A 27,220-nucleotide genomic window follows, 5' to 3' on the forward strand; every position below is an offset into this window, starting at 1 on the left:
GCAGGGGCGTCCTGGAGACCAAAGGGCATGGATCTGAATTGAAATCGTCTCCCGTCGGGGGTAGTGAAAGCGGTCTTTGGTCAGTGTGCTGGCCGTATTGGCACTTGCCAATATCCAGACTTCAAGTCCAATGACGAAAACACTTTTGCGTTGCCGAGTCCGGTGATCGTGTCGGCCATGTTTAACAAGGGCGGGGGGCATTTACTGTCACCTTGTTTATGGGTTTGAAGTTTACACAGAATCGGGACGTGCCATCCTTTTTCTCCGCTAAGACTATCTGGAAGTTATAGGGAGTCTCACTTGGCTCTATAATCCCGTCCCTGAGCATCTCATTAACCTGCGTCAGAATGGTCTGTTTGCCTGTATGTCCGTAACTGCCTGGTGGGATGAACATAGGAACATGAGGATGAGTAGGAATGGTATGTTCGGTGACGGTAGTGCGTTTGAGGGGGTCTGCAGTCGCGAACACGGAACACTGTTGGTCAAGCACACTCTGGAGCTCGGGGGGAACTCCGTGTTTGAACTCGTCGAGACTGACCTTTACATCCAGTAGCGGTGGCGTCCTCCGCAGCCCCTAGACGGTGGGACGGCCCTGGATGCCCACGTGCACCCGGCTGTCCCGTACCTCGATCCGTGCGTCCTGTTGATAGAGCCAGGGTTGCCCCAGTATGACGTCGTCGCGGAGTCCGGCGATCACCACAGCTGTCGTGGTCGACTGCTGGTCTCGTATCTTGATGTTGAGCGTCGCGACACCCTGCGTCTGGCAGGCGTCTCCGGCGGTGGCCAGCTGCAGCTGCCCAGTTTGAAGCTCGTACTGGTCGTCGGCAAGTAGCCGCGCTGCCACACAGTTGTGACTAGCGGCCATGTCCACCAGGGCGTTCACTGCGCGCCCGTTGACTATGATCGGGATGCGTAGGAGTTCGCCCTCCTCGGTGCTGATGTGACCCAGGAAGGGCCCTGTCGGCGTGCGCTCGTGTCCTCCAGCTGATGTTGAGGGGGGAGGGGTGGTAGAGCAACTATGCCGCCCCCCCTTGGCCGTTTCTCGTCTGCCGCGGGTCCCTGTTGTCCGGCTGGAAGCGGTTACGCACCGGGCAGTTGAGATGCCAGTGTTAGATGCCGGCGGGGCATGTATGACACTGTGGTGGTGGTCCGTTGCCAATGGCGCGCTGACGCCATGCCGGTGGTGATTGGCTGCCGGGTCGGGCGCCGGTGTGGCGGCCTGCTGTTTGTGGCGCGACGTAAGGCACCACTGCTTCGGTTGTTATGGTAGTTTGTTCGGTCCGTGTTGGCGCTCCGACACTTGCGTGGGGCGTTTTCACTGCACTCAGGTCCTGCTCCACAATCCTAGCGAGCTGCACGAATTCTTCTGCGGAGTAGCGTACCGCTTGGCGCATGTGTGGACGCATCTCAGGGCGCATGAGTTCTATAACGGGCCCTAAAACTTCCTGTGGTGCTTGCGTCGGGAATAGGCTTCTGTGAAGGTGAATCTTTTTCAGCACGAACGCTTCGGCCGCCTCCGCATGTCCTTGTTCCGTGCAAAAGGCTCCGTCCTCACTTTCAGCTCTGTTGGGGCGTCCGCGAACCGGGATTCGAACCTCCTGACAAACTCCGACCAGGGCATATCTAACTCACGAATGATTGTCCACCACGTTTTTGCGTCGGTACGTAGCACACCGCCTACTCTCTCCGCCCACTCTATTACCGGTACTCCATAGCGGCTCAACTGTCCGCGACAAGCGTTTAAGAATTGCCTAGGATCGTCACTGGTCCGCCCCGCAAATTCCGGAAGTTCTATGGGTTCTACCAGAACTACGCGCCGCCTCTCCCACGCGACGTCATGGCGCTCTCGCTCTGCTGCCTCTTGTTTCACGTGCGCCACACCTTCGCAGTTCGTACAGAGATACCATTTACTCTCCGAGCTGCCCGCATCGCCCCTGGTTAGGCATGTCCGGTGTTTGAATGCCCTGCACTGCCTGCACCACGTGCCCTCGCTTGCCTGTCCGTCACACGCCGTTTTCGTGCACCTAAGATAGTCCGGTGTCCTAGCTGCTGTTCCTAGCGGTAGGTTACCCACGCATGACTCTAAGCAAACACACGTGTCCACCCACGACGTTCCCAGTACACCGCCCACGTGTTTGGGTCGCGTACATTTCACTCAGTACATCTCGTTCACATTGTACAGTACCTCGGTTTTCACTGCGCCTGCACTGCTGTCCTTTCGCGCGCTGTCCGACATAATGGTGTGTGGTGGTAAGGCCGGTGTACTGCCTTGCTTCTCCTCGCCACGCGGCCCGGAAGGCGGTCCAACTCACACACTCACCCTGCGTGCTGCCTGCACACAGCTGTCCGTGCCCGGAATGTGTTGTTTGTGCGCGAATTCCTGGAAGCTTGCACGCTTGGCTGGTCACGTGGCCGGCGCGCCAGAGACCCGCTATGCGCTCCGCGCAACAACCGCCTATCTCACGCGCTCGTACAGGTCTCGGTACTAGGCGAATTCTGTCACGCCCCACGCTCTTGGGAGCCACTTGTTGCGGGGGCCACTTTTTGCGGCGCTACTTGTTGCTAGTCGGGGGTGGTTCGGACGGTTTTAAGGTGATAAGTTAGTGGGCGCCACCACGTGGTGCGGCACGTGGACCCGGTGAGACTCCTAACTCGGAGCGTGATGTCGTCCATGTGAGGCGTGATTTTACCCCTGAAAACACCTAGCACTAATTCCTGCCCGCTCTCAGCGTCGGGCACGCTATTATCTACGCCGTGGGCTCTTAGGCGTCCCACACGCCGTCACACTCCACGTGGTCATACAGATTTAAAATAAGAAAATAATACGTTAAATTTACACACCTGATTTATTCGGCTAATTCAGCTCACAAACGTACACGATTGAAACTGTATAAAATGCCCGCTGCACGAATCGGTTTAGGTGTAAGGACCCACCACGTGGTCACATCTTGAATTACTTATTACATAGAAACAAAAACCGTTAATGGTCGTAAAATAATTAACTAAACAGTCCCCCGACCGAGAGGAGCTCCGAGGACGAAAAGAAAACGATTTGGAAAGAATTAAAGTTAAACAGATATACTTAGCGGTGAAAACAAGCGGTGAGGTCCCCGGAGTGCTGAAGCATCTACTCTCGGTCGTTGATGGCGGAAGACTGGGCTGAGATCATGGCTCGGCTCGACTAACATGGCGTTCTCCCGCCGAAACAATTGCCGTTAAAGATATTTATGAATTCGTGCCACGGGAAACTAAAGTAACATGACAAGAATGATTTAAAAATTACGTGACATTTTCTGAATAATGAAAAAGAATAGTACAAATTACAATTGTTAATAATTACATTTAAATATTGTCTGACTTTGGGTTTCCTCGGGAATGTCCAGATACGCTATGATACTTTAATGCACTATTTTAATTAAAAGTACATAAAACCCTCCCGGCCGATCTGCCGTCACGTTGCACTTGGGAAACATTAAAACAAATTACACAATTACATTTAATTATGTTTTAGGGGTGCGGCGCACTGGCTCTACAGCGCCCTCTTGCCGGGCGAACACGCACGCACACGTACGCAAGGGTAGGCGGGAGGTTTGAAGGGAGGATGGGTGGTGTTTGGGCGGTGGCATATCGGACTTAAAAGGGGCCGCAGGCCCGGACGATGTCAATCTGTTTGGAAAGAACATGTTTAAGGAGGAAGGCGATGTTGCAAACGCCGACAAGACCATGAGGCGTGCCAGTTTCGGAGCTGGTCTGCAGCCCTGCACGGCCATTGACATCACATGCCATCCATTGACATAAGGCATGCCATGCGTGCCTGGCAGGATTACAAGGGCCTCGCTCCCCCCCACCCCTCTGCACTACGCACACCATTCCTTGGGCTATTGTCACCTTTAGCAGCTTGGGAATTTCGGGCTTTCAGAGACCGCCACGAGGAGTGGCGTGAATAAGCATAGCTGTTCTGGGTGTTTCGGGCGTCAGGTCGACCCGGGGTTATGCGACACGTCACGTCACAGCCGCTCTCGTCCCTTCTAGAAGGACGCCATGAGTATATAAGTAATGATGCCTGCCTCCGCCAGAGTTCCGATGGTTCGGAGAGTTCCGCGAGTGAAGGGAAGTGCTAGATCGGCGAAGAGGGTGAGAAACTCCCTCGAGAGCGGCGCGATGAGAAGTGATAGGACCGTGAGAGTACAACTGAGTGGCGCGAGGCTATATGTGTGAGGACAGGCGTGAGGTAAGGGGCGAATCACTGTTGATCCTAACTCCAGTTAGGAGTACGAACTGTGGAATTTGACAAAAATTGATTGACTTGCGAATAAACATTTTTAAGTACAATTATTTATTAGTAATGTAAATATTAGTAATTTATTAAACTGCAATACAACTTGATTGGGCTATCCCTTATGAACCCAGTTGCCTCACATTATACTCGTAATAATAATAAGATAAAGTACTACACATGTTGTAAACATCGTGGTGCCTTCCAGCAGCAGCTCAGCATCTCAGCAACTCAGCATCACAGCACCAGCCTATTGCAGCAGGGCCCTAAGTTTAAGTAACATTTTTGCATATAAATAGTTAATTTGCATATGTACAACATTTAATGTAAAGCTTTATTTGAACATTACCCAGTGCATGAAAGAAAAGAGGCGTAGAAAAAAAGGGGGGGACGAATTGGTCCAGGATCCACTGGAACTAAAAAGCTTTTCACTGTTGATGTAATTGTAACTGTTCAACAGGGATAATAAAGGTATTACCATATTCACCCGCAGAAGAGTCGCCCCTGCGTATGGGTCGTATGGGTCGCAGCTATATTTTGGGTCATAAAAATACAAGGTTTTTGCCATAAGGGTCACCCTTGAATAACGAGTCGTACCATATATCATTCTACAGTGAAGTCTTTGTTCCATGTTTCAGCTTATTTGTGTGTAAGAAATATGGCACTGGTGTTAACACTTGATCCTTTTTTTTTTGTTTGCTTTCTGTGCTGGTTTATTACTGTGTAGGAGGGAGTGAGGCCAGTCCACTTTACTCCGCCTTTCCCCTACTGCTTTACTACCCCTCCTAATAACAAAAGACAGCCGTTTATCCCTTCCCATGTATCGTATTTTTTTAAAACCAATCCTCTTTAAAAAAAAATTTAAAAAAATAATAGCAAGCTACCCATACTTTTCAGTTCCTTTATAAAAACTAGCACACATTACAGTCAGTGAGAAATTTGTGCGGGACCTAAAGAACCTAAAAAGACGGGCTTTGAAATGCTGCTTTCAAAGCACCAACGATGGCTGTAGTGTTTTCATGGAATGTTGCATTTAAAAGGTGAGGATTGACATGATGCAAAAAACAATTATTTTGTGTCACAGTTGCGTCTTAAAAACCTGTCGAAACAGACATGTGGAGATTGTGCGAGTTCACGGACTTTACAAGTGTGGGGGGGGGGATGGAGGGACAATTGTCAGCACTGCTACATGACCACATGCACTCACACACACAAACTGACTGGTTTATTTTTATATTTCCCCTCCTCCAGCCGAATGTCAGCCTGCAAGTCACGTCACTCACCAGCACTGGCTGGGCGACTGGCGTGGCCGCTAGGTGGACAAGCACAATGGTGCCATTCATAGTGCTTTTCACACACTGCTCAGATATTTATACTTACTTGTAACATACTTATTAAAAACATCAAAGTTATTTACACAGATACACAAGACACACCACAATTACAATTTTTTTAATCCAAAGTTATATTTCCGCACAATAATCACACTACACTATTTTAAACCAAAAATCGGCATAAAATATGTGACCTATAAGAGGGTAAATATTGTAATAACCCCAAAACAATTTTCAAGGAAAAAGTTTTGAATATTTTAAAGTTTTCCACTTATTGCGAGCATGTAGGTCTGGACCATGTAGTGAGATGACTTGTTTCGATTGCCCCCATGTGCAATACCCCTGGGCCACAAGTTTTGCATATCCTACAGATTATGCGCCTGACACAGTAGTTGGAAAATTGCAACTTTTCCCCTCATTTACTACTGTCAAAAATTTCATTTTCAAACATGGTTTTTTTTTAGCTCCTATTATATGAAATAGCTTTTTAGCTAAATCCGAGCATGTAATTAATTATTTTGATTTTACCAACTGTAGTTTTCATGGATTATTGCTTTAAGAGAGTTAAATAACATAATGAGTATTAACACAATTCAATTTATGATCTTCTAAGCTGAAATTGTATTTCTGGAAAATGTCACGGAATTTTTAAAAGAACTGTAACCACCGTGTCTTAAGTAATTTTTATTACAAAATAAACATATTTTAGATACACTGTTCTTAAGGAACAATAGAATTAATTTGTACATATTAAGAATTTTTTAAGCTTGTTCCACTTATAAGTTTGTTAGTAGAGAGCCATGCTCTGATGCTTGTGTACACATTACTCATACCGTAATAACGTATCTTTAAACTGCATGATCTTGGAATGCAGTTTTGAACAAAATTTTAGCCTCAGCTTTACGTAAAACAAAAAGCTTGTAAGTTCAACTTTGGTATTTGATTGCAGGGCATGTGCCTTATTCTTCTCTGCAATTTGGCATCTAATGCCCAGTTCAGTCTATTTGTTTTGATATAATTATTTGTTTCTGTGTTGCTAACTCAAAAAATAAATAGTTAAATAAACGGGTGCATGTACTTATGTATGCGCGTTAAAAGTTATACTTACTTGGCGTAAATAAAAACTAACTTTAATTTTGCATGCTAATAATCAATAGAAATAAAATAATAAAAGGACTGGAGTGATTTTATTTATATGTTTGGTAAAGTATAAATTCAATCAAATTAAAAAAAAATAAGTACTCAGTTTTCAGTATTAATATAAACACATTTGTAAATTATTTTATTTAATTTAGTATAATAATCTAGATTTATTTTAATTTAAATGAAAATAAATATACTGAATGTTTATTCCAATTTATAATTTTAATTATTTATAAATAATAATTCAATAATTTATATTGAATAAATAAATTAAACATAAGAAACATACACTCACTTATATAAATACACTTAAAAAGGTTTATAAACATAATTTCTATCACAAATATTCTTAATTTAATCAAGGTTTTTAATATTATGGATCAGTATTTAATATTAATCACTAAATGACAATGACTCTTTTTTTTGTAGAGCTTGTGCCTCTGCAGTGTTTACTGATGTTGACCAAATCTACACTTCTGCTAATGTAGGAATTGCAAATAATTTTCCACTAATACACCAAATATAAAAAAATAGTACTCAATGTGATGCTACTGTGTGTTGATGTCTTAAATGAATTTAAATGTTTATAATTCATTCAAATTTGTTAATCTAGAATTTTTATTTGTGCATCATTTGTAACCATTTGAAGTCCCAAATTATGTTGCAACAGCATTGATTTTGTTGATCGCATTTCAAAACACAATTAAATGAATTTCTTCAGAATTGACACCATTTCTGAGAGTCTGAATGACAGAAATAATTAGACATATCTGAAAAATTTTGCAAATCAACACAGCTAGAAGTTTACTTTAAGAACATTGAACATAACTTCCACTTTTAAAAAACAAACCAAGAAATTAAGTAGTGTTTATGAATTAGAATTTGTAACAGTCTGTATGGAAACGTGGTCTGCTGTGAGAGAAATTTCCTGTTGTAGGTATCGGAACTATTGCTAGCTCTAGTATCTTGAGGCAGAATCCAACAAGACCACAGAGTGGGTGCAATGATGCAAATATATAGTATCTCAGCACCAAGACAACACACTACTTCCTTATGGTAGCAGGGTGTTTACCAAAGTGAGCTCTGCCGGAAAGTTCTCATTTCTCGACACCTTCAGATGTTGTAAAAAAGGTATCTGGTGAGGTGGAGATGCCCTCTCTCTAATCTTGCCTGGGGGCAGCACTACCAGGCTGTAAGGCCATCAGGTCCCTATGGCATTGGTTCAGTGTGAAGAACCAAAAGCAAAATGGTAATGGCTAGACTGAGCATGGCTTCTGTTCTGCAAAAGGCCTCAAACAGGCTGTAAAAGATAAAATATCCGGAGTGTCGGAGACGGTGGGATAACTAAGAAGCTGATTTTGCGGGTCTCCAGTCTGTGAGGTGGCCCTGAGGATTATATCGGGGCAGTTATGCTAGTTTAAGGGCTACAGTCCGTATGTGCTTACTATCAGGCGGTAGTATGGGACGACCCATGTGGATGCTGGGATTCCCCGCTGAGGTTCCTTCTACCATGCCCAGGTTACATGGTGAGGAATTGTACTGGCAGTTAGGGGCTCTGATCACTTAGAGTTTGTCCAGAGGAGTCCCCACTCTGTTGATGGATGGACGCGGTGACCGGTAAAATTGCTCCAGTATAGCCTGGACAGATAGCAGAAGTTGGTTGGGCTTCGGTCGGATCACGGAGTCTCTGCGGTCACGGATAAGCACCTTGTGATACTCTTAGGATGGGGTTATCTCGGAGTCAACCACAGGTAAGCTGAATGCTTGGGGGAAGGGGGGTGGCAGTGATGCTGGAATGGGTTGCTTCAGCCTCTCGCTGTAGCTCTCTTTAAAACACCTCCAAGTCACGATGAAATGGCATATCCCTTTCCCCATGTCATTGTGTGACCATGCCAAAACCGGTTCTACCCATGTAAGTGTGCAGTTGCTGGTCCTACAAGGGAAGAATTAGGCATGTAATAAAGTTTGCCATTGTATAAAACATTTTTAGAGCAGCAAACTTTCTGTTGCGGCGTACCTTAGGCTCAGCGTTATAATTTTCACATTTGTGTATTGTTACAGGCAGAGCTGACAGTGGAGAAACTGCCCAGTCCAGCGATTGACTGCCTGGCGATAACCGACGACTGCAGCAAGGAGAGCAAGGAAGTGTTGCATGCCGAGCACTTGAGGGGGAACGACCGCAAGGATGTGCTGCAGAAGATAGGCGAGCAGCAGTTCGAGGACATCCTGTACAAGCCCAGGAAGAAGAAGAGGAGGAGGAGACCGCTGCGTCTTGCAACAGGTGGGACGTGCTGCCACACGAACTGTTACTGGCATCGCTGTCTGAGCTTGTGAAACTAACTGCAGCACAAGTTCTCGCAGGTTGGGACGTGCCACTCTCGGTTTTTCACATTAACATTCTATCTTTTGAAATATTTTGACTACCTGCCTGCTCTGACTCCCGAATTTTATTAAGAATACATTAAAACATACATTAAAAGGTTTTGTCTGCAAGTTTTCACATGTTTTAAATAGATTAAGATTTTGTTTAACAACTTTGCTTTAATTTACAGATTAGCAGTTTTTCGGGAACGAGAAATCAATTTAACTAAGTTTTAACTTCAGGAAAGCTTATTTTTCCATTGGATTTTTAACTTCAAACACACAAAAGTAAACAAATACTACATCAAAGCAATATCAATATGTATTATATAAGTGACAAATTAACACATTCATTCTCACTGAAGCTTCTTACTATCATATTAATGTAAACAAAGTTTCTCCTTTTCTGAGCAAAGCTCAGTTATCCAATTACCAGGAATCACTGTGAAGTGCGTGGTGGGTGCTGTTGCAGGAGCAGAGTCTGGTTCCGACACAGTGAGCACAAACAGCGTTCGGTCGGCCGTGTCCGAGGGGGAAGAGGACCCCTGGACCTGTGAGCAGCTGGACGCGAGCGCCGACTGGAGCAACACGTCGACACACGCAGGCTCCACGAGGTCGTCCTCCGAGGAGACGCTGGTGAAGACGGCCGGCGACTGCGAGGAGGAGACGGCCCAAGCGTCGACCGTCGTCGGGGAGGACAGCGAATCGCAGGCAACGAGCGATGGCAGTAAGCCGACCGTGCTGCACTTGCCGCAGTTTGGCTCCAGGCTGCTGCCGGACCTCCGTAGCCCCACCTCCATCGAGAAGGAGGTCGCAGAGAGGGAGAAGATTCTCGCCAGAGTGCTCGACTTGGATATACTGTGCCCAAAGAATGTGAATGGACATGTGTCTCCCGTCTCTTCAGAAGCGGTAGCAAAGGGTCAACCCCTCATCCCCACGTTTGCTGAGGAGTTGTCCAATGCCCTCAAGTTAGATGAGAGTACTTCTGCTGTGAAGGTGGAGGATACTACACCTTCTGAACACAGTTGTAAGTTGTTTGAAGATAAATTTTTCCCGATCTCACTCACTACGAACAATAGACCACCGTCGTGCAGTAGTGAACCTTCGAGCATCTGTGCTTGGATGGAACAAGAGAGCGTCGTAAGTGTGGAGTGCGATAACGCGATGTTCTCTTCAAACAAGAAAGACAGGTGGCTGCAGCACAAAGTTCCGGGCTACATCTCTCACCTGTCAGTGTGCGGCAAATACGTGTGCTGTGTCGACTCTAAGGATGTCGTGTACTACAGCAGCCTGGATGGTCTGGGCCTGAGGTGGCACAGGCTGGACTACCAGGCCAAGCAGGTGGCGGTTTCTCAAAGCAGCAGGATTGTTTGGAAACTCTACAGATGTGTTGCATACGCTCTGCTGAATCCGCAAGAGAAAGGGCCCTTCGGCGATGAATGGAAAGAAGTTCGTAGTGGCGTTCACAGCATAGCAGTGGATGAGCCAGTAGCCTGGATTGTTTCCACAGAAGGCAGTGTGTTTACACACAAGCTGCTGAACATTGACGATTGTTCTGGCAGCTTTGTACAGATTAAGTGCCCCAGTACTATTTTGCAAGTGTGTTGTTTTAATGGTGATGTTCTGGCTTTAACAACATCTGGAGAACTTCTCTACAGGTAAATAAACGCCTTACAGTTTTTTTTTTTGTTTGTTAATTCATCAACATTTCACTCATTCTTGTAATGCCAGAATAATTTCATTTTGTTTGCAGATTATTTTGTCTTCTACTCTGTCTTAAAACTGTGTATTGATTGATTTGTAACATAAGTTATTTTGCCCATTAGTTTACATTCCCATTTATTACACATATATACATTATTAACATTTAGGACTTAACAGAGAATATTAAACATTGTTAATTTTCTATATACATTATCCCTATTTACAGTAAAACACCGTTTTAACGAACTTCATTAAAGCGAACAATTCATTACTACGAACTATGCCTTTGGTCCCGTCAGACGTCCATATAACATAACGTAAAAAAAATTCACTAGTACAAATTTTCTCGCTCAAATTTTTAAAATATTCTTTAAATATTCATTTGAACGAACACTTTTCTGCCCGGCACGGTAAACGACAAACGGATAAAATCGTCGCCATTCACCCACAAACTGCCATCTTATTTATTTTGATACGCGCCATAGATGACTGCAATGGACTAGTGTTAAAATTAATGCACAAAACTGGTGTAGCGACTAAAGCGCTGCATTGCGGTGTTCGCTGACATTACTCTTTGTTCTATGCTCGCACGACGTGTTTAACCGATGCAAAGTTCTACATCATACAGTATTGCTACACACACATCTCTGGTCGTTTCCTTGTTTATTGTTTGAAAAACGTGGCTATACTACGAGTATAACATTTTTACATGTGTCGGGTCCATTTGTTTTTATGGTTTAAAAAACCATACTACTGAACATGTCTTCTAGGAAACGAAAGGCGATTGATGTGAAACTTTAAATGTTAAAAGCAGTAGATAGAGGAAATAAAAAGACTGATGTGGCTAAAAAGTTCGGTATCTCCAAATCAACATTAGCCACAATTCTCACCCAGCGATCCAGTTTGGAAGACAATAAAATGTAAAAAAAATTTCCTAACTTTTAAATTTTATATTTTTGATTTATTACAGCATTTTTGCAAACAGCTTGTCTTGATTCCAAAGGTAGGCTTACTGTTTTGGCAAACAACTTACCTACATATTTCTGTATTGTACATATACATACTAGTATGTATGTATGTAGTATGTATCTTGATCCCAAAGTATAGCTGTTAAAGTAATTGATGCTTGTACCACTCATATAGGTATTAGATTTTCTACTTTGTTTTTTAACAAGATCGAGTTATGTAAATACCCCAAATCAGGCAATCATTGTGATTTCGGTATAAAGAACTTCATTATAACAAACTGCCATAATTTTGGTCCCTTCATGTTCTTTATAATGAAGCTCTACTTTACTAACTATTAATTTTATAAGTTTTTCATTTATTGACACCAAGTAAAAGGTATGACTACATTGTTACATTATTCACAAGTAACAATTAATATATTTTAAATTCATCATATATTGTTTATTTATTTTTCCTTAATCAATTTCTTATGCTTTCAACTCAGTATCTTAGTGGTATACAGTGAAAACTCATTAATACAATATCAGTTTATCTGAAATCCTTGTTATTTTCAACCTGTTTGAATCCCTGGCAACATGAATAGGATGTTCAGTGTCAGTTCATCTGTATATTACGAAATACTGGATATTAATTAATATTTAAAGCGTTAAAGTGAAACCCCCATACTTTCGTTCTCTGTATGTATTTACATTTTCGCAATTGACATTTTCTTTAGATCCCATTTATGTGTCATTAAATGCAATGCAATACTTTTCCTCAATTTACATTGCGGAAATTACTTTCTTCCTCCTATTCACGTCTCGTATACTACGTAAAAACTTTTTTTTAAAAATATAAAACTCATTTAAGACTTTCTTACCCGCAGGAGAGTCGCCCCTGCGTAGCTATAATTTGGGTCATAAAAATCCAACATTTTGGCCATAAGGGCCATGTTCAAAAAAAGGCGCACCATATATCTGTCTACAGTTGACTACAAGTGAAGTCTTTGTTCCGTGTCTCAGGTTATTGGTGTGTAAGAAATATGGCACTGGTGTTAACTGTCCATCCTCTTTGTGTCTGCTTTCTGGGCTGCTTTATTACTGTGTAGAAGGGGGTGAAGGCTTCTCCCCAACTGCTTTACCACCCCTCCTAAAAACAAAAGACACCCATATATCCCTTCCCCGGCTAGAGAATTTTCTTAAACAAGTTCTCTTCTAGAATAGAAAAAAAAGGTAGCAAGCTACCCTTCGTCAGTTTATTTTATAAAAACTAGCATCCATGGTACAGTTAGGTAGAAATTCATGCGAGAAATTTGTGTGCAAGCTGAAGGAACATAAAAAGCCGGACTTTGGAGTGTGGCTTTCAAAGCACCAACGATGGGTGCGGTTTTGTCATGGAATGTTGCATTTTATAAACCTGTCGAAATAGACACGTGGAGTTAATGCCACTTCACGTACATTTTCAAGTGATGGTGGGAGGGAGGGAGGGAGAAACATTACCACCACTACGTGGCCATACTCACCAGGTTAGTTTATTTTTAGATTTCCCCTCCTGCAGCCGAATGCTAGCCTAGCAAGTCATATCACTTGCCCGTGCCGGCTGAGCAGTCAAACACAATGGCGCCTTTCCTAGTGCTTTCACGCACTGCTCTGATATTTTAACTAAATAATTTGTACTTACTCATAAATATTTATTAAAAACCAACACAAGATAGTTATTTACACATATACTCAAAGACACACTGCAATTAAACAATTTTATTACCCAATGTTATAAATTCTCATACGAATCGCATTAAATTTTTTTAAAAATAATCATTGGCATAAAATGTGTGACTCATTAAATATTTTCAAGTGTTTCAATCCTAATGTTTTCTCCATAAGATGTACAATGTACTTTATTATTCTTGATGTTGAAGTTGCCCTAAAACTTTGTTTCTCGTATAAAACCTTTTTTATAGTTAAAATCCATTATTTGTTAGGAAATTACCATTTACTTATTTAATACCAGGAATACGAAGTTGTCAAATCTGAAAGTTCTTTGTCAGACACATTTTCAATTAGTATCTGTTTTGTCCTGCAATGTAGCACGTATGACAATGTAGCCAGTGTTGGTTGGCATCATGTTCGTTAGGCTGATGCCTGTATAGAGTGTGCGCATGTAGTTGAGTATCGATATAGATAGCTTGCCAATTGCATTCAACGCCCGTACTCTGTCTTGTGCCTAGTGAATTATATTTTATAACCCACACTCTTTCATGGTTAAGTATCGGAATGCTATGTTAGTTGTGTCACTTTGGGGTCACAGTTTTTGTTCTCATTTTATTTTAAGTAGATAGCAAATAGTTTTGTTTCGTAATATTATTTATTTACTATTATAGAGGGTCAACTAAAATTTAAATTAAACATAAAATAGAAAACTATTTTTTTGATGTGTAAATTCTCATTAGAAAACTTTTTAAACACCTCAAAATTATTTTACCGGCCTTTTCATCCATTTAATACAAGTAAGATCAATTAATTTCATTAAAAATAAATTTAATTTTTTTTTGTTTTGTTGTTTTATTGATGTATTTTGGGGATTGGCTTAAGTATTAATGGTATATTATTAGACTATTACAAATGAAATTTTTCTTTAATGTAAAGTGAAAGTATATGTTGAAGAAAGAATACATACAGGAAATGAGGTAAATACCGTGTTTTATCGCATAATCGTCGCACATTTTATACTAAAATCAAGTTTTAAAAGTAGGGGTGCGACGTTTATGCGGGAAAAATTTTTTTCCGCTCGGTAAAGTTATTCATAAAAACAAAACCCATTCATGCAAAGTACGTTTATGTATAAAGTGGAGTAGACAAGAGCACGCCAAACAATTTAAATTAATAAGTCATGCAACAAAAACCTATCTTCAACTTTAAATAGAAAAACAAAATCTGTGACCTGAATGCGAACCTGAACTAACGCATAACTATCGTCGTAGTACACACTACAAAAGAGTGTGGGCTAACTAATGTAGTTAACTTGGTACTCAACAGAGAGCGCGCGCATTGAATGCAATCGGCGAGATATCGATATTCGACTACGTGTGCCCGCTCTACACAGGAAGCAACATAACCAAACATGAATGATGCCAACTAGCGCTGCCTACATTTTTGTAAGTGGTACACCCCGGCGATGCAGACGAGCAGATAAAGGTTATAACGTTTAAAGAGGGTGTGTGTTAGATGAGTGCAAGAGTTTTTCCTCAATTTACACTTTCCTGCAAAACTGACACTGTAACAATCAAAGCCTTCGACCAGTCATGTGGCTTTGCCAAAGTGTGTTTAAAAAAATGAGAAGCCAACCAAATAGTTCTTCTTTTTTATTACCTAAATATTCTCAGTGATCTATTAGTTACATAATAAGTTGTAGCAACATGCTATTTGTAAATAATTTGTTGGTAACTTAAAATGTAGGCCAACCATGTTTTTACTTAAGAGAATGCTCTTATGCAGGTTAGTAGTACATCGTGCTATAAGATTTTTTAAAAATATATTTATATATATATATACATAATGTACAGATTATGTATGTGCTAAATGGGGATAGTATAGTTATTACAAACCTCATTATTACAAAGTGGGTAAATTTCTGTCCCCTCAGGTTTGTATTAATGAGGTTTCACTGTATCTGAATATTGTTCTGCATTGCTTATTGAATTTACTTAAAATTTTTGGATTAGCTGAGCTGTTAGTCTATTTATATGTCATTATAGAGAGTAAAATTTGTCACGAGTCACTGTGCGTACATATTACTGCCAGGTGCGCCTTACGTTTGACAGTTGACTCCAAGAGGTCTGCCTGCTAGGTTGTTACTTACAGTTATCTGGGAGCTGAGTAAGGGGCCGGGCGGCTTCTCCTTTCCTGGAGATTTTGCAGGCTGGGCTGGAGGTAGCTGCTTAGGTTCCCCTTTCCTAAAAGTACACACGCGATTTCGGATATATTGATTTATTGGAAAGCACAGAAGTGGAGGTGACAGCCTCCCCTTAAAACCTGGCCTACAACTGGATTACTTCTACTACTCCACTGCCTGTAGATAGGCAGGTCCTGGGTCTAACTACATCACCCTACTACTCCTTTAATCCCTACTTCGCAGCTCCTCTCTCTCTATTCGACCTTTCCTCGGTCGCGGGTTGGAAACTCGGGTTCACGACTCGAGGCAGGCAGCATTCATGATACAGGGGCTTCTGAGGCTGGAGAGAGGCCAGCCTTATATAAGCGTCCCGAGGGCCTGAGTTTGATGTAGGCAAGGGTGGTTTTTTGAGAATCGCCAGCCGTTTCTTGTAAACCCAGGTGGCTGTAGTGCCATGCCTGCTCAGCCGGTCTGGTGGGGGAGAGGGTTAGGCAGGTAGGTAGTTGGTCGGTGGAGCGGGCTCAAGCTGCTTCTGCCCTCAGCATGATTGCCCAGGACAGCTGGAGACGCGGGCACGGTCATCCTGGCAATGGGTGACATGACCGTTGGTGGGCGGCACTTGCCATCTCGCCCATCTGCCGCATCCCCCACATGTTTCAGGAAGGGAGGGGCTGACGGCTTCGTGATTACAGATGTGCCTGGCTTGTTGTACATCAAATTGTATTAACAGTCCACACACTCGTCGTGAATATAACTTTATATTCACTGTTCCTGGAAAAAGGGTAGTTATTTTGGATGGGTCATTATTAAAATTTGAACCATCCCCATCCCCTAAACCCAAAAGTAAAATTTATTGCATGAAATCCATTTTCACCCTAATACAAAAAAATACTATATTTTTAAAATATTAATTTATTGTAGTGGGTAGATATCTTACGAGAAAAGTTGTGCCTTCTAAGTACATGTATGGCTTTCCCTTGACATAAAAGCAGCTTGTAGGATTGAATGAGTGTGTGAAATCTACTTTTAGTAGTGTCTTGCTATAAAAACAAAGGATATATTACTTATATGTTATATTATTTCAGTCCCATTGCCTTATTCTCGTAGCTTCACTCATCCTCGACATAGAAGTAGAGAAGGTTAGTTGCAGTGGTTGGTGAAGTAGTTGCAGTGGTTGGTAGGCCTACTGATATGACACGTAATGGGAAAGCACCTAGATTACACTCTAAAGGACACCAGGTCTACTTGGACAATTGATACTGCCCTCATAGTGGCTAAAGAATATGGAAAGCATCATTTGATACTGTCAAGTGGAGAACCCAAATTACCCTATTTACCTGCCTATGGGTTGCACATTTTATGCCGATTTTGAGTGTAAAAAAATATAAGACCTATAAGAGATGTTATCTTATGTTAAAAAAAAAATTAATACTATAACACTGAGTGGTTGGCTATGTGCATAAATAACTAGCCTAAGTGTATTTTTAATAAATATAACTTCACGAGTAAGTATAATTTGTTCAATAAAAATATATCATCAGCATTCATATGAAGCTCCATGAACAGCGCAGTTAGGGCTTGGCCACACTGATTGCGACGCCACGCCACGCCACGAGACAAGATGAGAGAGACCATCTCCAACAGCCTGGTCACACTGAACTTTGCAGTCCATACGAGCCACATGCTGAAGATGTTGAAGAGAAAGTTAATACTAACAGAATATCAAATATTAATTGAAAATGCTCTCCTATACAGTAAGAAAATTGGATATGGATTACTGATATTAATATGGAGCAATAATGACTTGACAAATTTCATATATACATCCACAATTCAGAGAAAACAAACCCATAGAGTTCTTTAGAATTGACTTCTGTTCTTTCGATTACATTTGCAAAGAATTTGAACCCTCACTCAATAAAAATAATAAAATTGTTTGAGGTGAAAAGACTGTAAATTGATTGAAGTGCATCTAGCATCTAGCATCAACCACAACTCCTTGGCATATTTTGATGAAATGTTTTTGTTAGTAAGGTCTTTGGACTAATTAAACATTAGGTTATATATAATTTAAAAATTTATATCTGGAAAGGGGTAAAAAGGTTAAATAAGATTTCAAATTATTAATTATGTCTACAATGAAAATCAGTATTAGAAAAGATATTGGGTATCAGTAATAAATATATCAAAACTACCAACCACCATTTTATCATTTTGTGAAATACAATTCAAACTGCTGTCAAAGGGGTAAAATGGTTTTAATAAAGGAAATTAATACTACTGAATGTATTGAAATAAAATGTAAGGAACTAAAGAACAACGTGCATGTAGAGTTGCGTATTGTATTTTTTCCATTTATTGAAATTCCTCCTTTTAGGGTGTAAAAACAGGGGTAGATTTTTGGTTCATCTCTCTCTTTTTATAATTATCCCTCGTGTTCAGTGGCGTAGCGTGCCATCTCGGCGCCTGGGGCGGGAGACCCATTTTGCCGCCCCCATTCTATAGGTGCTTAGTTAAAATTAAATTTCACATGCAATGAGGTACCTTTTATTGAAGTTAAAATAGGATGAGCGTTTTTACAAGCGGATTCTACGGGCCTTATGAGCAGCGAAGTCAGAAATAACTTTGTCAAAATCAATATTAGCAGCCAATTCTTGTTCAATCGACAATATAGCCAAGTTTATAGTCTAGCGGAGCTCATAGTAGATCTGAGGTAATTGTGCCACTGCCCCGTTGACCCCTTTGACCCCTGGTGCGAAACTATAATTTGTGGATTTTTGGGATTTAAATTAACGGACTAATAAAACTGAAACTGGGATTTTACGTTCAGCGTGTTTCACCCAATCGCTGCCAGACCTAGAAGAAAAAAGGCGTCGACCGTTAGAAAATGATTTAACTGAGAAGGGCTTGTAAACCCATAATTTGTAATATGCTAAATTTTTGGTATATTTATTTGCATGTTAAGGTGTGTCGATTTTTTGCTAGATTTCGCCTATGTTAATTGGTATTTACAGCGATGATACGCCCGGTGCGTATCTATATTTGTATTTGTATTTGTATTAATATGTTCTTATATATTTTTAATGCCTTTTTGGTAATTATATTTAATTTTCGGAGCTCCGAAGTATATGATCAAATTATAATTTTTTCGGGGAATTGTTAAAGTATTTTTTTTAGTATTATTATATAGCTATTTTTTTATAAGTAGTAATAGGGTATGTATTTTATGATGGATGCGCCGATTTGTGATGAAACTATTTTATGATATATATATATATATTTATTTATTAAATGTTGTCATATAAATTTTGCGTCTTTTTAACTTGCTGCCTCCTCTCACTGTTCGCAACCTTATTAGTATTTTTTAAGCCTGCTATTAGTTTGGGTTTTAATATTTTTTTGGGTTTACCTGCGCTCGCGGTACGGGGCAATATAGGAGTTTTACTGTGTCCCGGTTTGCGGAAGTTGTTTGGTTTGCCCTGGGTTAAGGTCAAACTTTACAGTACAATGCGTAGTACTAAATTCAATGAGTGCGAAAGAGAGGCATCGACACGGGCCGACGCGTGAAACAAAAGATTTTGTATGAGTAATTAACATAATGAGTGCCGCTCAACTCGGCTCGCGCGCGCCGGGCGGCGCGCCGTGATGCGGTGTTGCCGTTCCTATGTAAACAAACAAACGTTATAAAGAGCTCTGTCAGTGATTTCGCAGTTTTTCTTTTAAATAAATATTAAAAAATAGTTGGTGCGCAAAATTGTAGATAAAAATGGAACATTATAGTGTGTCTGACACATGTAATGAATGAATCATAGATCAGATCTCAACCCGCTTCACCGGCGACCCGCCCCCCTGAGCAGCCGCCTGGGGCGGGCCGCCCCCTCCGCCCCACCCACGCTACGCCACTGCTCGTGTTACAATTAATTTAACTACTTGAGCTTCTGTCTCATAAGCATAAGCATAAGCATAAGCATAAGCATTTTTTTTAATAAACTACACTCATAAAGTTTTCTGGATCTATGTTTGATGGGCAAATCAGTTTCCTGAGCAAACTGAGAGACGATAATGCTAATATTTGTCGCTAGGTGTTGCATCCCACATAAAAAAACATTGTTTTAGTCCTAAGTGTCTTTTCTCGTCTCGTTGCATCCAGTATGGCTAAGCCCACATTGCACGCGTGTCTGCCGTATGACCGGTCGCGGAACCGGCAGTTGACGCGTCTGCTCCGCTGTGAGGGCTAGATGAGGAGAGGAAGGGAATCTAAAAATAAACCAGTCGCAGGGCGAGTGAGAGAGCAAGCGAGTGTGTGCATGTGCGTGCGCATGCGTGAGACCATGTGGCAGTGTTGACTGTTGACGGTTCTCCCTCTCTCTCTGTTGTAAATGTCCCGTGAACTGGCTTCCACACAACTAATGTGTATATCTTGACAGGTTTTAATGACGCAACTGTGCCCAATCATTATTGTTTTTGCATTTTCCCACATTTTCAACTGAATATTCCGTTAAAACTTCAGCTACAGTTGTTTCTTAGCCTAACTAAAACTAAGTGTATTAGTTTGGGAGGAGTCTGGGTTTGGGAACATTCTAGGTAAACTCCTCCAGCCTCACAGTAACATGAGTGCTAGTTTTTATAGAAGGAACTAACAAAAAGTATCTTGCCACCTCTTCTCTCTCCAAGGCAAAGGGATGGGTAAAAAAATAAAATACAATATACACGAAAGGGAACAGGGTATTAAAAATAGCAGTCTTCTTTTTTGTCTTTTTGTTAGTTAGTGCAAGAATCGGAGAAGTCGTATATGTTGGGGGGGGGGGGGGGGGTATAAATGTACCTCCTCACTCCCTCCTGTAGTAAACAGACAAATAAGAACCGAGGGTCAATACTAGTGCTGTATTTCATACGTGCCAGTAAGCTGAGATACAGAGCAAAGACTTCACTTGTATCCATTGAACTCTAGTGATGACAGACATATATGGTGCGCTCCTTATTCAAGGGCGATACTTATGGTGAAAATGTTAGCTTTTTTGGCCCAAACTTAAAGGTTGAAAAAAAAAAATATATATATATATATATAGGGTAGGGTGGGGCTATTTGGACCACGGGGCTATTTGGATCGAAATAAGAAAAAGCTAAAAAAAAAAAGTGGTGTTTTTTTTCTAAGACGCCATTTACCACGTGAGAGCTTGTGAGTGAAGTTGTAAATGGAAGTGCTAGAAGTTTTAACAAAATATCTGTAATGTATCTCATGTGATACCAATTCAAAATTTGTGATGTAAGTATTTCCTGTGAAGAAATGGCATTGATGTAGTTTCCGATGTTCGTTATTTAAGATCTTACAGGAAAAATAATTGAAACTCTGTGCATGTTGTGTTTGTATAGCGGTCTGCAAGGACCACTTTGTCGTTCTATATGACAAATAGCGACATCTGTTGCTTGGTTTCGGAACTATTTGAAGTTTTGAACTTTGTATCCCGTGGGGCTGTTTGAACCATTTCTGGCGGGGCTATTTGAATCACACTGGATTTTTCCTCCATTTACGTTTATATTGCCTTCAGCAATTTTTGACAATACAACATCCTAGTGACCATTACAATGGAACTGAATTACAAAATGAGGAATCAAAAGAAATGCCAACTTCGTCAGCCAATTTATCTGGGCAACAAAATTATGAATTCCAAACATCTTCAATTGCAACCACATCCTTTTCTGTAGTACTGCCAACATCAGAAAAAGGAAAAAAAAAAAGGAAGAAAATATTGACCAGAGCAAAGGGATCAGCGTGTCATATAAATCTCCGGAACACATTAAAAAAACAAGAACGAAAAAGAAATTATTTTTTAATAAATCAGCACAGACAAGAAACAAGCCAAGTTCTATCGAACAGTTTCAAGGAAAACAGAAGCGACAACGCAGAATGAAGAAAAAGTGAGAGCTCTACGAGCTCCGAAGAAATTTTGTCATAAACATCAGATGAAGAAAATACACCATGATGCTTCTGTGGTGTTAGATATTTGGAAGAAAAGTTACAGAGTAAAGGTGACTGGATAAGTTGCCAAAAGTGCTGCATATGGTTCCATGAAATTTGTGTTGGTGCTTATGGAAAAAAAAAAAAAAATTCTTTGTGGTAAATGTGTTTGATGATTTTGAGAACTGTTTTAGACTTTATTATTGTGTTAATTCGTGCACTATTAGGCAACAAATTACATGATCCAAATAGCCCCTTGTGCAGTCCAAATAGCCCCACGATTTTTGGATGGTCATGTTGGAGTAGTGCTGTAGTTAATAATTTTTTACCAGGAAATGACTTGACCAAAAATTTTGAAGTTGATTTCATATTATGCAAAAATTGTAACATTGATGTACGTAATTTTTTGTATTTGATCGGATACAATGTTGAATTATTATTAACCTTTCAACTTGAATTGATTCAAATAGCCCCACCTTATATGTGTATGTGTGTGTGTGTGTGTGTGTGTGTGTAAAATATTACTGATCTAAAATTACTGTTCAGACAATATATTCACTTAACTGAAATGAGCGCCAAATTAATTTAGTGGTATTTACAGAAATCTTCCAATTAAGTAATACAATATTAAAAGGAAAATATTTCAAGAAAAATACTTAAATGTTAAGCAATTTACAACTAATTAATTAATTGTATCCAAAATTAGTTAATGATTAATACTTAAATAATATGAAAATTAAAAAAATAATAATTTGCCAACAGTAATTAGCCTCAGCAAACAAAACTAGCTCATTTAAAATAGCACTAAGTTTCATTAAACAAAATTGTCAGGACTTCTGAGGGAAAATACTTAGTTCATCAGGAATAGTTGTGAAATATACGAAGTTAATCAAAGTTAAATTTAAATTATGAATTATACAAACTTTAACAGAAATCAATGATAATATGTAGAATTTTGGATACAACTAACCATTTCGTAATATTAATCTATTACTAACTAAACACACGTATACCTGAAGCAACAACACATCATCACCATACATACACTTGGAGAAATATCCAGTCAATACAATATTTTCAAAACATTAATTTCTGTAGTCTTTCATAGCAGTTAACCGAAGCTGATGTACTTGAAGAATATATGATACAGTCCTGTGGTTATACGTTAGAATTCTTTTAAAAGCAGCGAATCTTCATCTAGCTAATTGCCTATTAATGTTTTTACAAGTGTCAAATTCACATTCTTCAAATTCAGTGTAGGACTTAAATTAATAAATATATTAACACATTAAAAAGACAGTCCTTTTCAGCCTTCTACATTCAACATTTGTTCCAAAACCTAATGTTCTTAATAATCCACTTTCATTTATTTGTCCCCCTGCACTTGTTTTAAAACTAACACATTTAATTACAAAGAGTATTTAGCCTTTAAAAAAAACATACAAGTTTCCACAGAGATTTTATGCACAAGCATAGAGTAATGCTGTAATTTATAATAAAAATAATATAACTAGTATTATCAAAAAAATTACACTACTTAAATTGTCTATTATCAAAATTCAGTACAATTTCATTACAAGGTGTGACCCATATGCAGGGGCGACCCTTCTGCCGTAAATACAGTACTTGTTTCATGTTTAACATTGCATCTACTCACGCGTTGTTGCAATACAGTATATAATCAGCAGAGTCTGGCTCTTTTTTTACTAGGAAACTGCTACCTAAAAGTTTAAGTTTCGAACCATTGAAAATCTGTTAGTTACTCATGAATTTTTTACATAAACATGTTACAGATGGTGAAACAAAGCATGACCATGGGTAGGTAACATGTGCTGGTAGGTAGTAAAGCACTAATGAAGAGAATCAAAATAGTAGCTTCCAATTTTCTTCAAATTGTTGAATTTTTCATACATATTTTTATGGTTCCTCAATTAAATTTTTTACTTTAAGAGGGCCATTATTCCAAAGAGTTGTTGAATCATGATTTAAGAGATTGGTTTTATTAGAGGTCATCTATTAATATTCAAGGTAAATTAATGCTAAAAGAAGTTTTCAAGTCTGGAAGATTTTGGTATTTAAGATAAAAATTCATGGTTTAAATTTGAATACTGATTTTTAGTGGGTGTGCTTTTTTTTGTTCAAACTAAATATTTTGCAACATTTAAAAAAAAAAAAAACATAGGTACAAATTTGAAAGTTTTAGTAGGTGTTTTTGTCAGCTCATATGCATATCACACTCTCAATCAGAACACTTGTCACAAACATTTAGCAAGCTAACCAACTGCCATTGCTTGTAATTTAAAAAAAACTGGTAAAAACCAAAGTAACTTATATATGTAATACCAAGATTACCTTATGTAATGACATTTGGAAGGTGAACACATTACAATTAAATATTGCCTATAACTAAGCATCTTTTTAAAAAATTTTGAAGACAGTCTGTTTTGAAAAGTGTGAAACACTATGTTGGGAATTTTGCTATTACCTAGGCGATAAAATAAAAAAGGTAAGACTACAGCACGTATGTCATGTAAGTATAGTATCCAAAATTAATGAATTTTATTTTTGATTTAACTTAGGTGTAGAAATAAAGAATATATACTCTGTTCACGATAAAGAGAACCAATATTTCAGCAAACATTGACTTAGACTGCCCAATATTGTCACCAAACTAATTAATCAGTTATTGTGTATCAATTTATTTTGTAAATTATGCAGGAATATCTATCTGTTAAAGTCTAAATGTTAGCTGATACCCCAGCCATAAATGTGTCACATTATTTTTAACAGAGTGTACAGTATAAACTCAGCACTATTTTTCTCCACTGCCTTTAGTGTTTTTGTGAACGGTACCAGCAAATTTTTACTTTCCTTGCAATGTGAGTGACCCTTTTTTGTTGTTGGATAGGTGGTACAGTTACTACGCCAGGAGGGTGAGGGTGGGCTTGCATCCGGTGAATCCCTGTGTATGTTCATTGTGATCACGAACAATGGCGGCATTAAATCCGGCTTTCAAATAATTCTCCTCAAAGAAAATTTTTCAGAATTTCCAAAAATTGTTAACATTTCCGATAACAATGTAGAATAAAATTAATTTGTGAAATACAAATAGTTATTACATACAAACTTAAGCAACACTAATAATTAATTGTTGTAGGAACAACCTAGTTCTTTTGTCTGTTTACAATTTCCACTGTTAAATAAGTATTTAATGAGTTATTTTGTGTTCTTGTAACATGTGTTCAAAATATGGAGGCTAGTTTATTATATAAAAAAAAAATTTCAGCTAAAGCTCATCACGTATGTTTGTGACCAACTAGACGGGCCACTCGAGTAATTAGTCATGATATTTTTAATTGTCTGTACTTTGTTTGTGTGCAGAGTCGGGGTGATTGCCATCACCCCAGAAGGCAAGCACTGGAACAAAGTGACTGCCACCTGTGACCTCCCCACCATCACAAGCATTGCGCTCGGCTCGCACAATGCAGCCTGGGTCGTGGATACCAAGAACAACATATTCTTTTCAACTGACTACAAGGAGACAGCATCACACTGGTGGCAGGTGAATTACTAACTGAAATCCTAATCTCTTATCAGGGCCTCAAAAGAGGGGGGCAGAGGGGGATAAATTCCAGGGCCCGGTTGTGTTTCGAGATTTATTTTAATGTGTGAGTTTATCCTTTTAATATGACAGAAATTAAAAGTCTCTCGCTACTTCTGGCCTGTTCCCAATAATTGTGGACTTTCATTGAAACTTGGAGCCATCGAGAGGCAACACAGCTAAGCAAACACTGCAGAGCTAAGCAGACTTTATTCTTCTAAGCCAACAGTATTCACCTAACTAGACACACTGTGTTTACATCTAGGTAATACAGAACTGAAACTCTACTTGGTTGTACAGGTGTTGATCAGCGACTACATTTTCCAGCAGTCGTCTCCTTTGCAGCAGTTCCGCAGTCGTATGGCAGAGAGCCTGCGCCAGCAGTCAGGCAGTCTGCTGGCGACCAGCAGCGACACTGTCTGGATCGCTGACAAGCTGGCTTCTGCTGTGCATGTCAACAAGACCTCCGTCACCGGTACGTTTTCACACTGGCAGGTGTGATATTTCCTTAAAATGGACTTACTTTTACCTTTTTTGTTCCAGTGTACAGAAATATTATTTTCGAAATCTATCTGTGTCTGTAGGCTAAACCAATAGTTATTCTTTTACTTATGGCTTATAATATACTCAAACACATGTAGGGTAACAATTGTGAAATTATATTTAACAGATTACTTGCAGATAGTGTCACTAAGATTGGGTACTAATAGTGAAGGCACTATATGAAACTATATGAAATAGTAGTGCAAAGTAATAATGTTTTTTTTTTTTTTTTAGTATTTTTGAAAAATACATTATTTTTTATATATATAATTCTCATAACACATTTTTGTTAGTCAGAATGTACCATAATTTCCAACTTAGAGATTATTTTATGCAAATTTAAAGTGCTGAAAGGTGCTACTCATATTTGACAGGTTTTTGAATGTTGCTGTTGCATGAAGTAGTTTATAAAGATTTAAAATTATATTAAATTGACAAGCTTGACCCTGATTTGTATCCTTAAGTCCACACTTACAACCTTCATGTGTTGGTGTTCTGTAAAATTCACACTTCACTGTCTCTTTGACTGTGCTATAGAATTTAAATGTGAGGTAGTAATAACTGATCATAAACCCCCCCCCCTCCCAACCACTTTTGCTTGTTTATAAAATTGCTGGTTGACAAATTCCAGGTACCAATCCGTCCCTTATGTTGGAGTGCTTTAATTTTAATAAGAAAAGTATGCTACTTCCATACCCAAGACCAAGTGCAAGTGACCGTATGTCTTAAACGAAAGTACAAATTTTACTTTCCAAACTTTATTTCTAAAAAGTTGATCTGGCCGAGCATGCAGTGACATCTGATATGCTGGGAACTCCAATATGTGGTTGTTATTAATGTTGAAACAGCAGAATTATTTTCGACGATAAACTTTTTTACGGCCGATAAGGTAAGTTGTGACATTAAAGTCTATGTGTGTTGAAAGTGTGACACTAACAAACAGTGCAACAATCAGGAGTGGGGTGCTTGATGGCATGTTTACATTGTAGCACACTTCTTGCCTATTTCAATGCATGCATATTTGGATACTTGTGCTCTTGCATACTTGTGCTCTTGCATACTTGCTCACTTACATACTTGCACACATCTTATACATTCTTATTCCTTTATCTGTTAAGTTTTAACTTCTAATGTGTTCGGTGTCAACGCACATTTTTTAAATTTTTTATTTTTTATTTGCAGCGGTCAGGTCCGCTGCCTTCCAACTTCACGCTTCACCGCGGGCGTCAGCGCATCTTTCCCTCCCTCCTTCCCCCTCTTAGTGTTGTGTTTTGTTTCTCCTCGCCTCCCCTCTCGGGGTTGGCGCATGCGTGCTTTGCCGCGCTGATTCCATATAAGCAGCCGTCAGGATTTTATTCACTTTTTTTTTCTTTTTAGTAGTCATGAGCATGTAGTCTTCCAGTCGAGTTTTCTTTATCAACGACGTGTGAGAGCGACCTCGGGGGGAAAGCTATGTAAGT

The 27,220-nt window shown here is 39.8% G+C and overlaps 1 protein-coding gene across 2 annotated transcripts in view; it reads left to right on the plus strand.

Annotated features, from left to right (window-relative positions):
* Positions 1-27,220, plus strand: part of LOC134527402 (tectonin beta-propeller repeat-containing protein 2) — a 203,458-nt gene that overhangs the window by 104,866 nt on the left and 71,372 nt on the right. Inside the window, exons 9-12 of one of the 2 annotated variants that reach the window (XM_063360066.1) lie at positions 8,815-9,034; positions 9,587-10,772; positions 24,998-25,178; positions 25,518-25,692. In XM_063360066.1, the coding sequence (XP_063216136.1) occupies positions 8,815-9,034; positions 9,587-10,772; positions 24,998-25,178; positions 25,518-25,692 (1,762 nt within the window). The remainder of the gene's footprint in view (positions 1-8,814; positions 9,035-9,586; positions 10,773-24,997; positions 25,179-25,517; positions 25,693-27,220) is intronic. The other variant, XM_063360067.1, reaches the window with a different exon arrangement.

Source organism: Bacillus rossius, chromosome 1 (assembly GCF_032445375.1).
Source record: "Bacillus rossius redtenbacheri isolate Brsri chromosome 1, Brsri_v3, whole genome shotgun sequence".
In the NCBI taxonomy this organism is placed as follows: Eukaryota; Metazoa; Arthropoda; class Insecta; order Phasmatodea; family Bacillidae; genus Bacillus; species Bacillus rossius.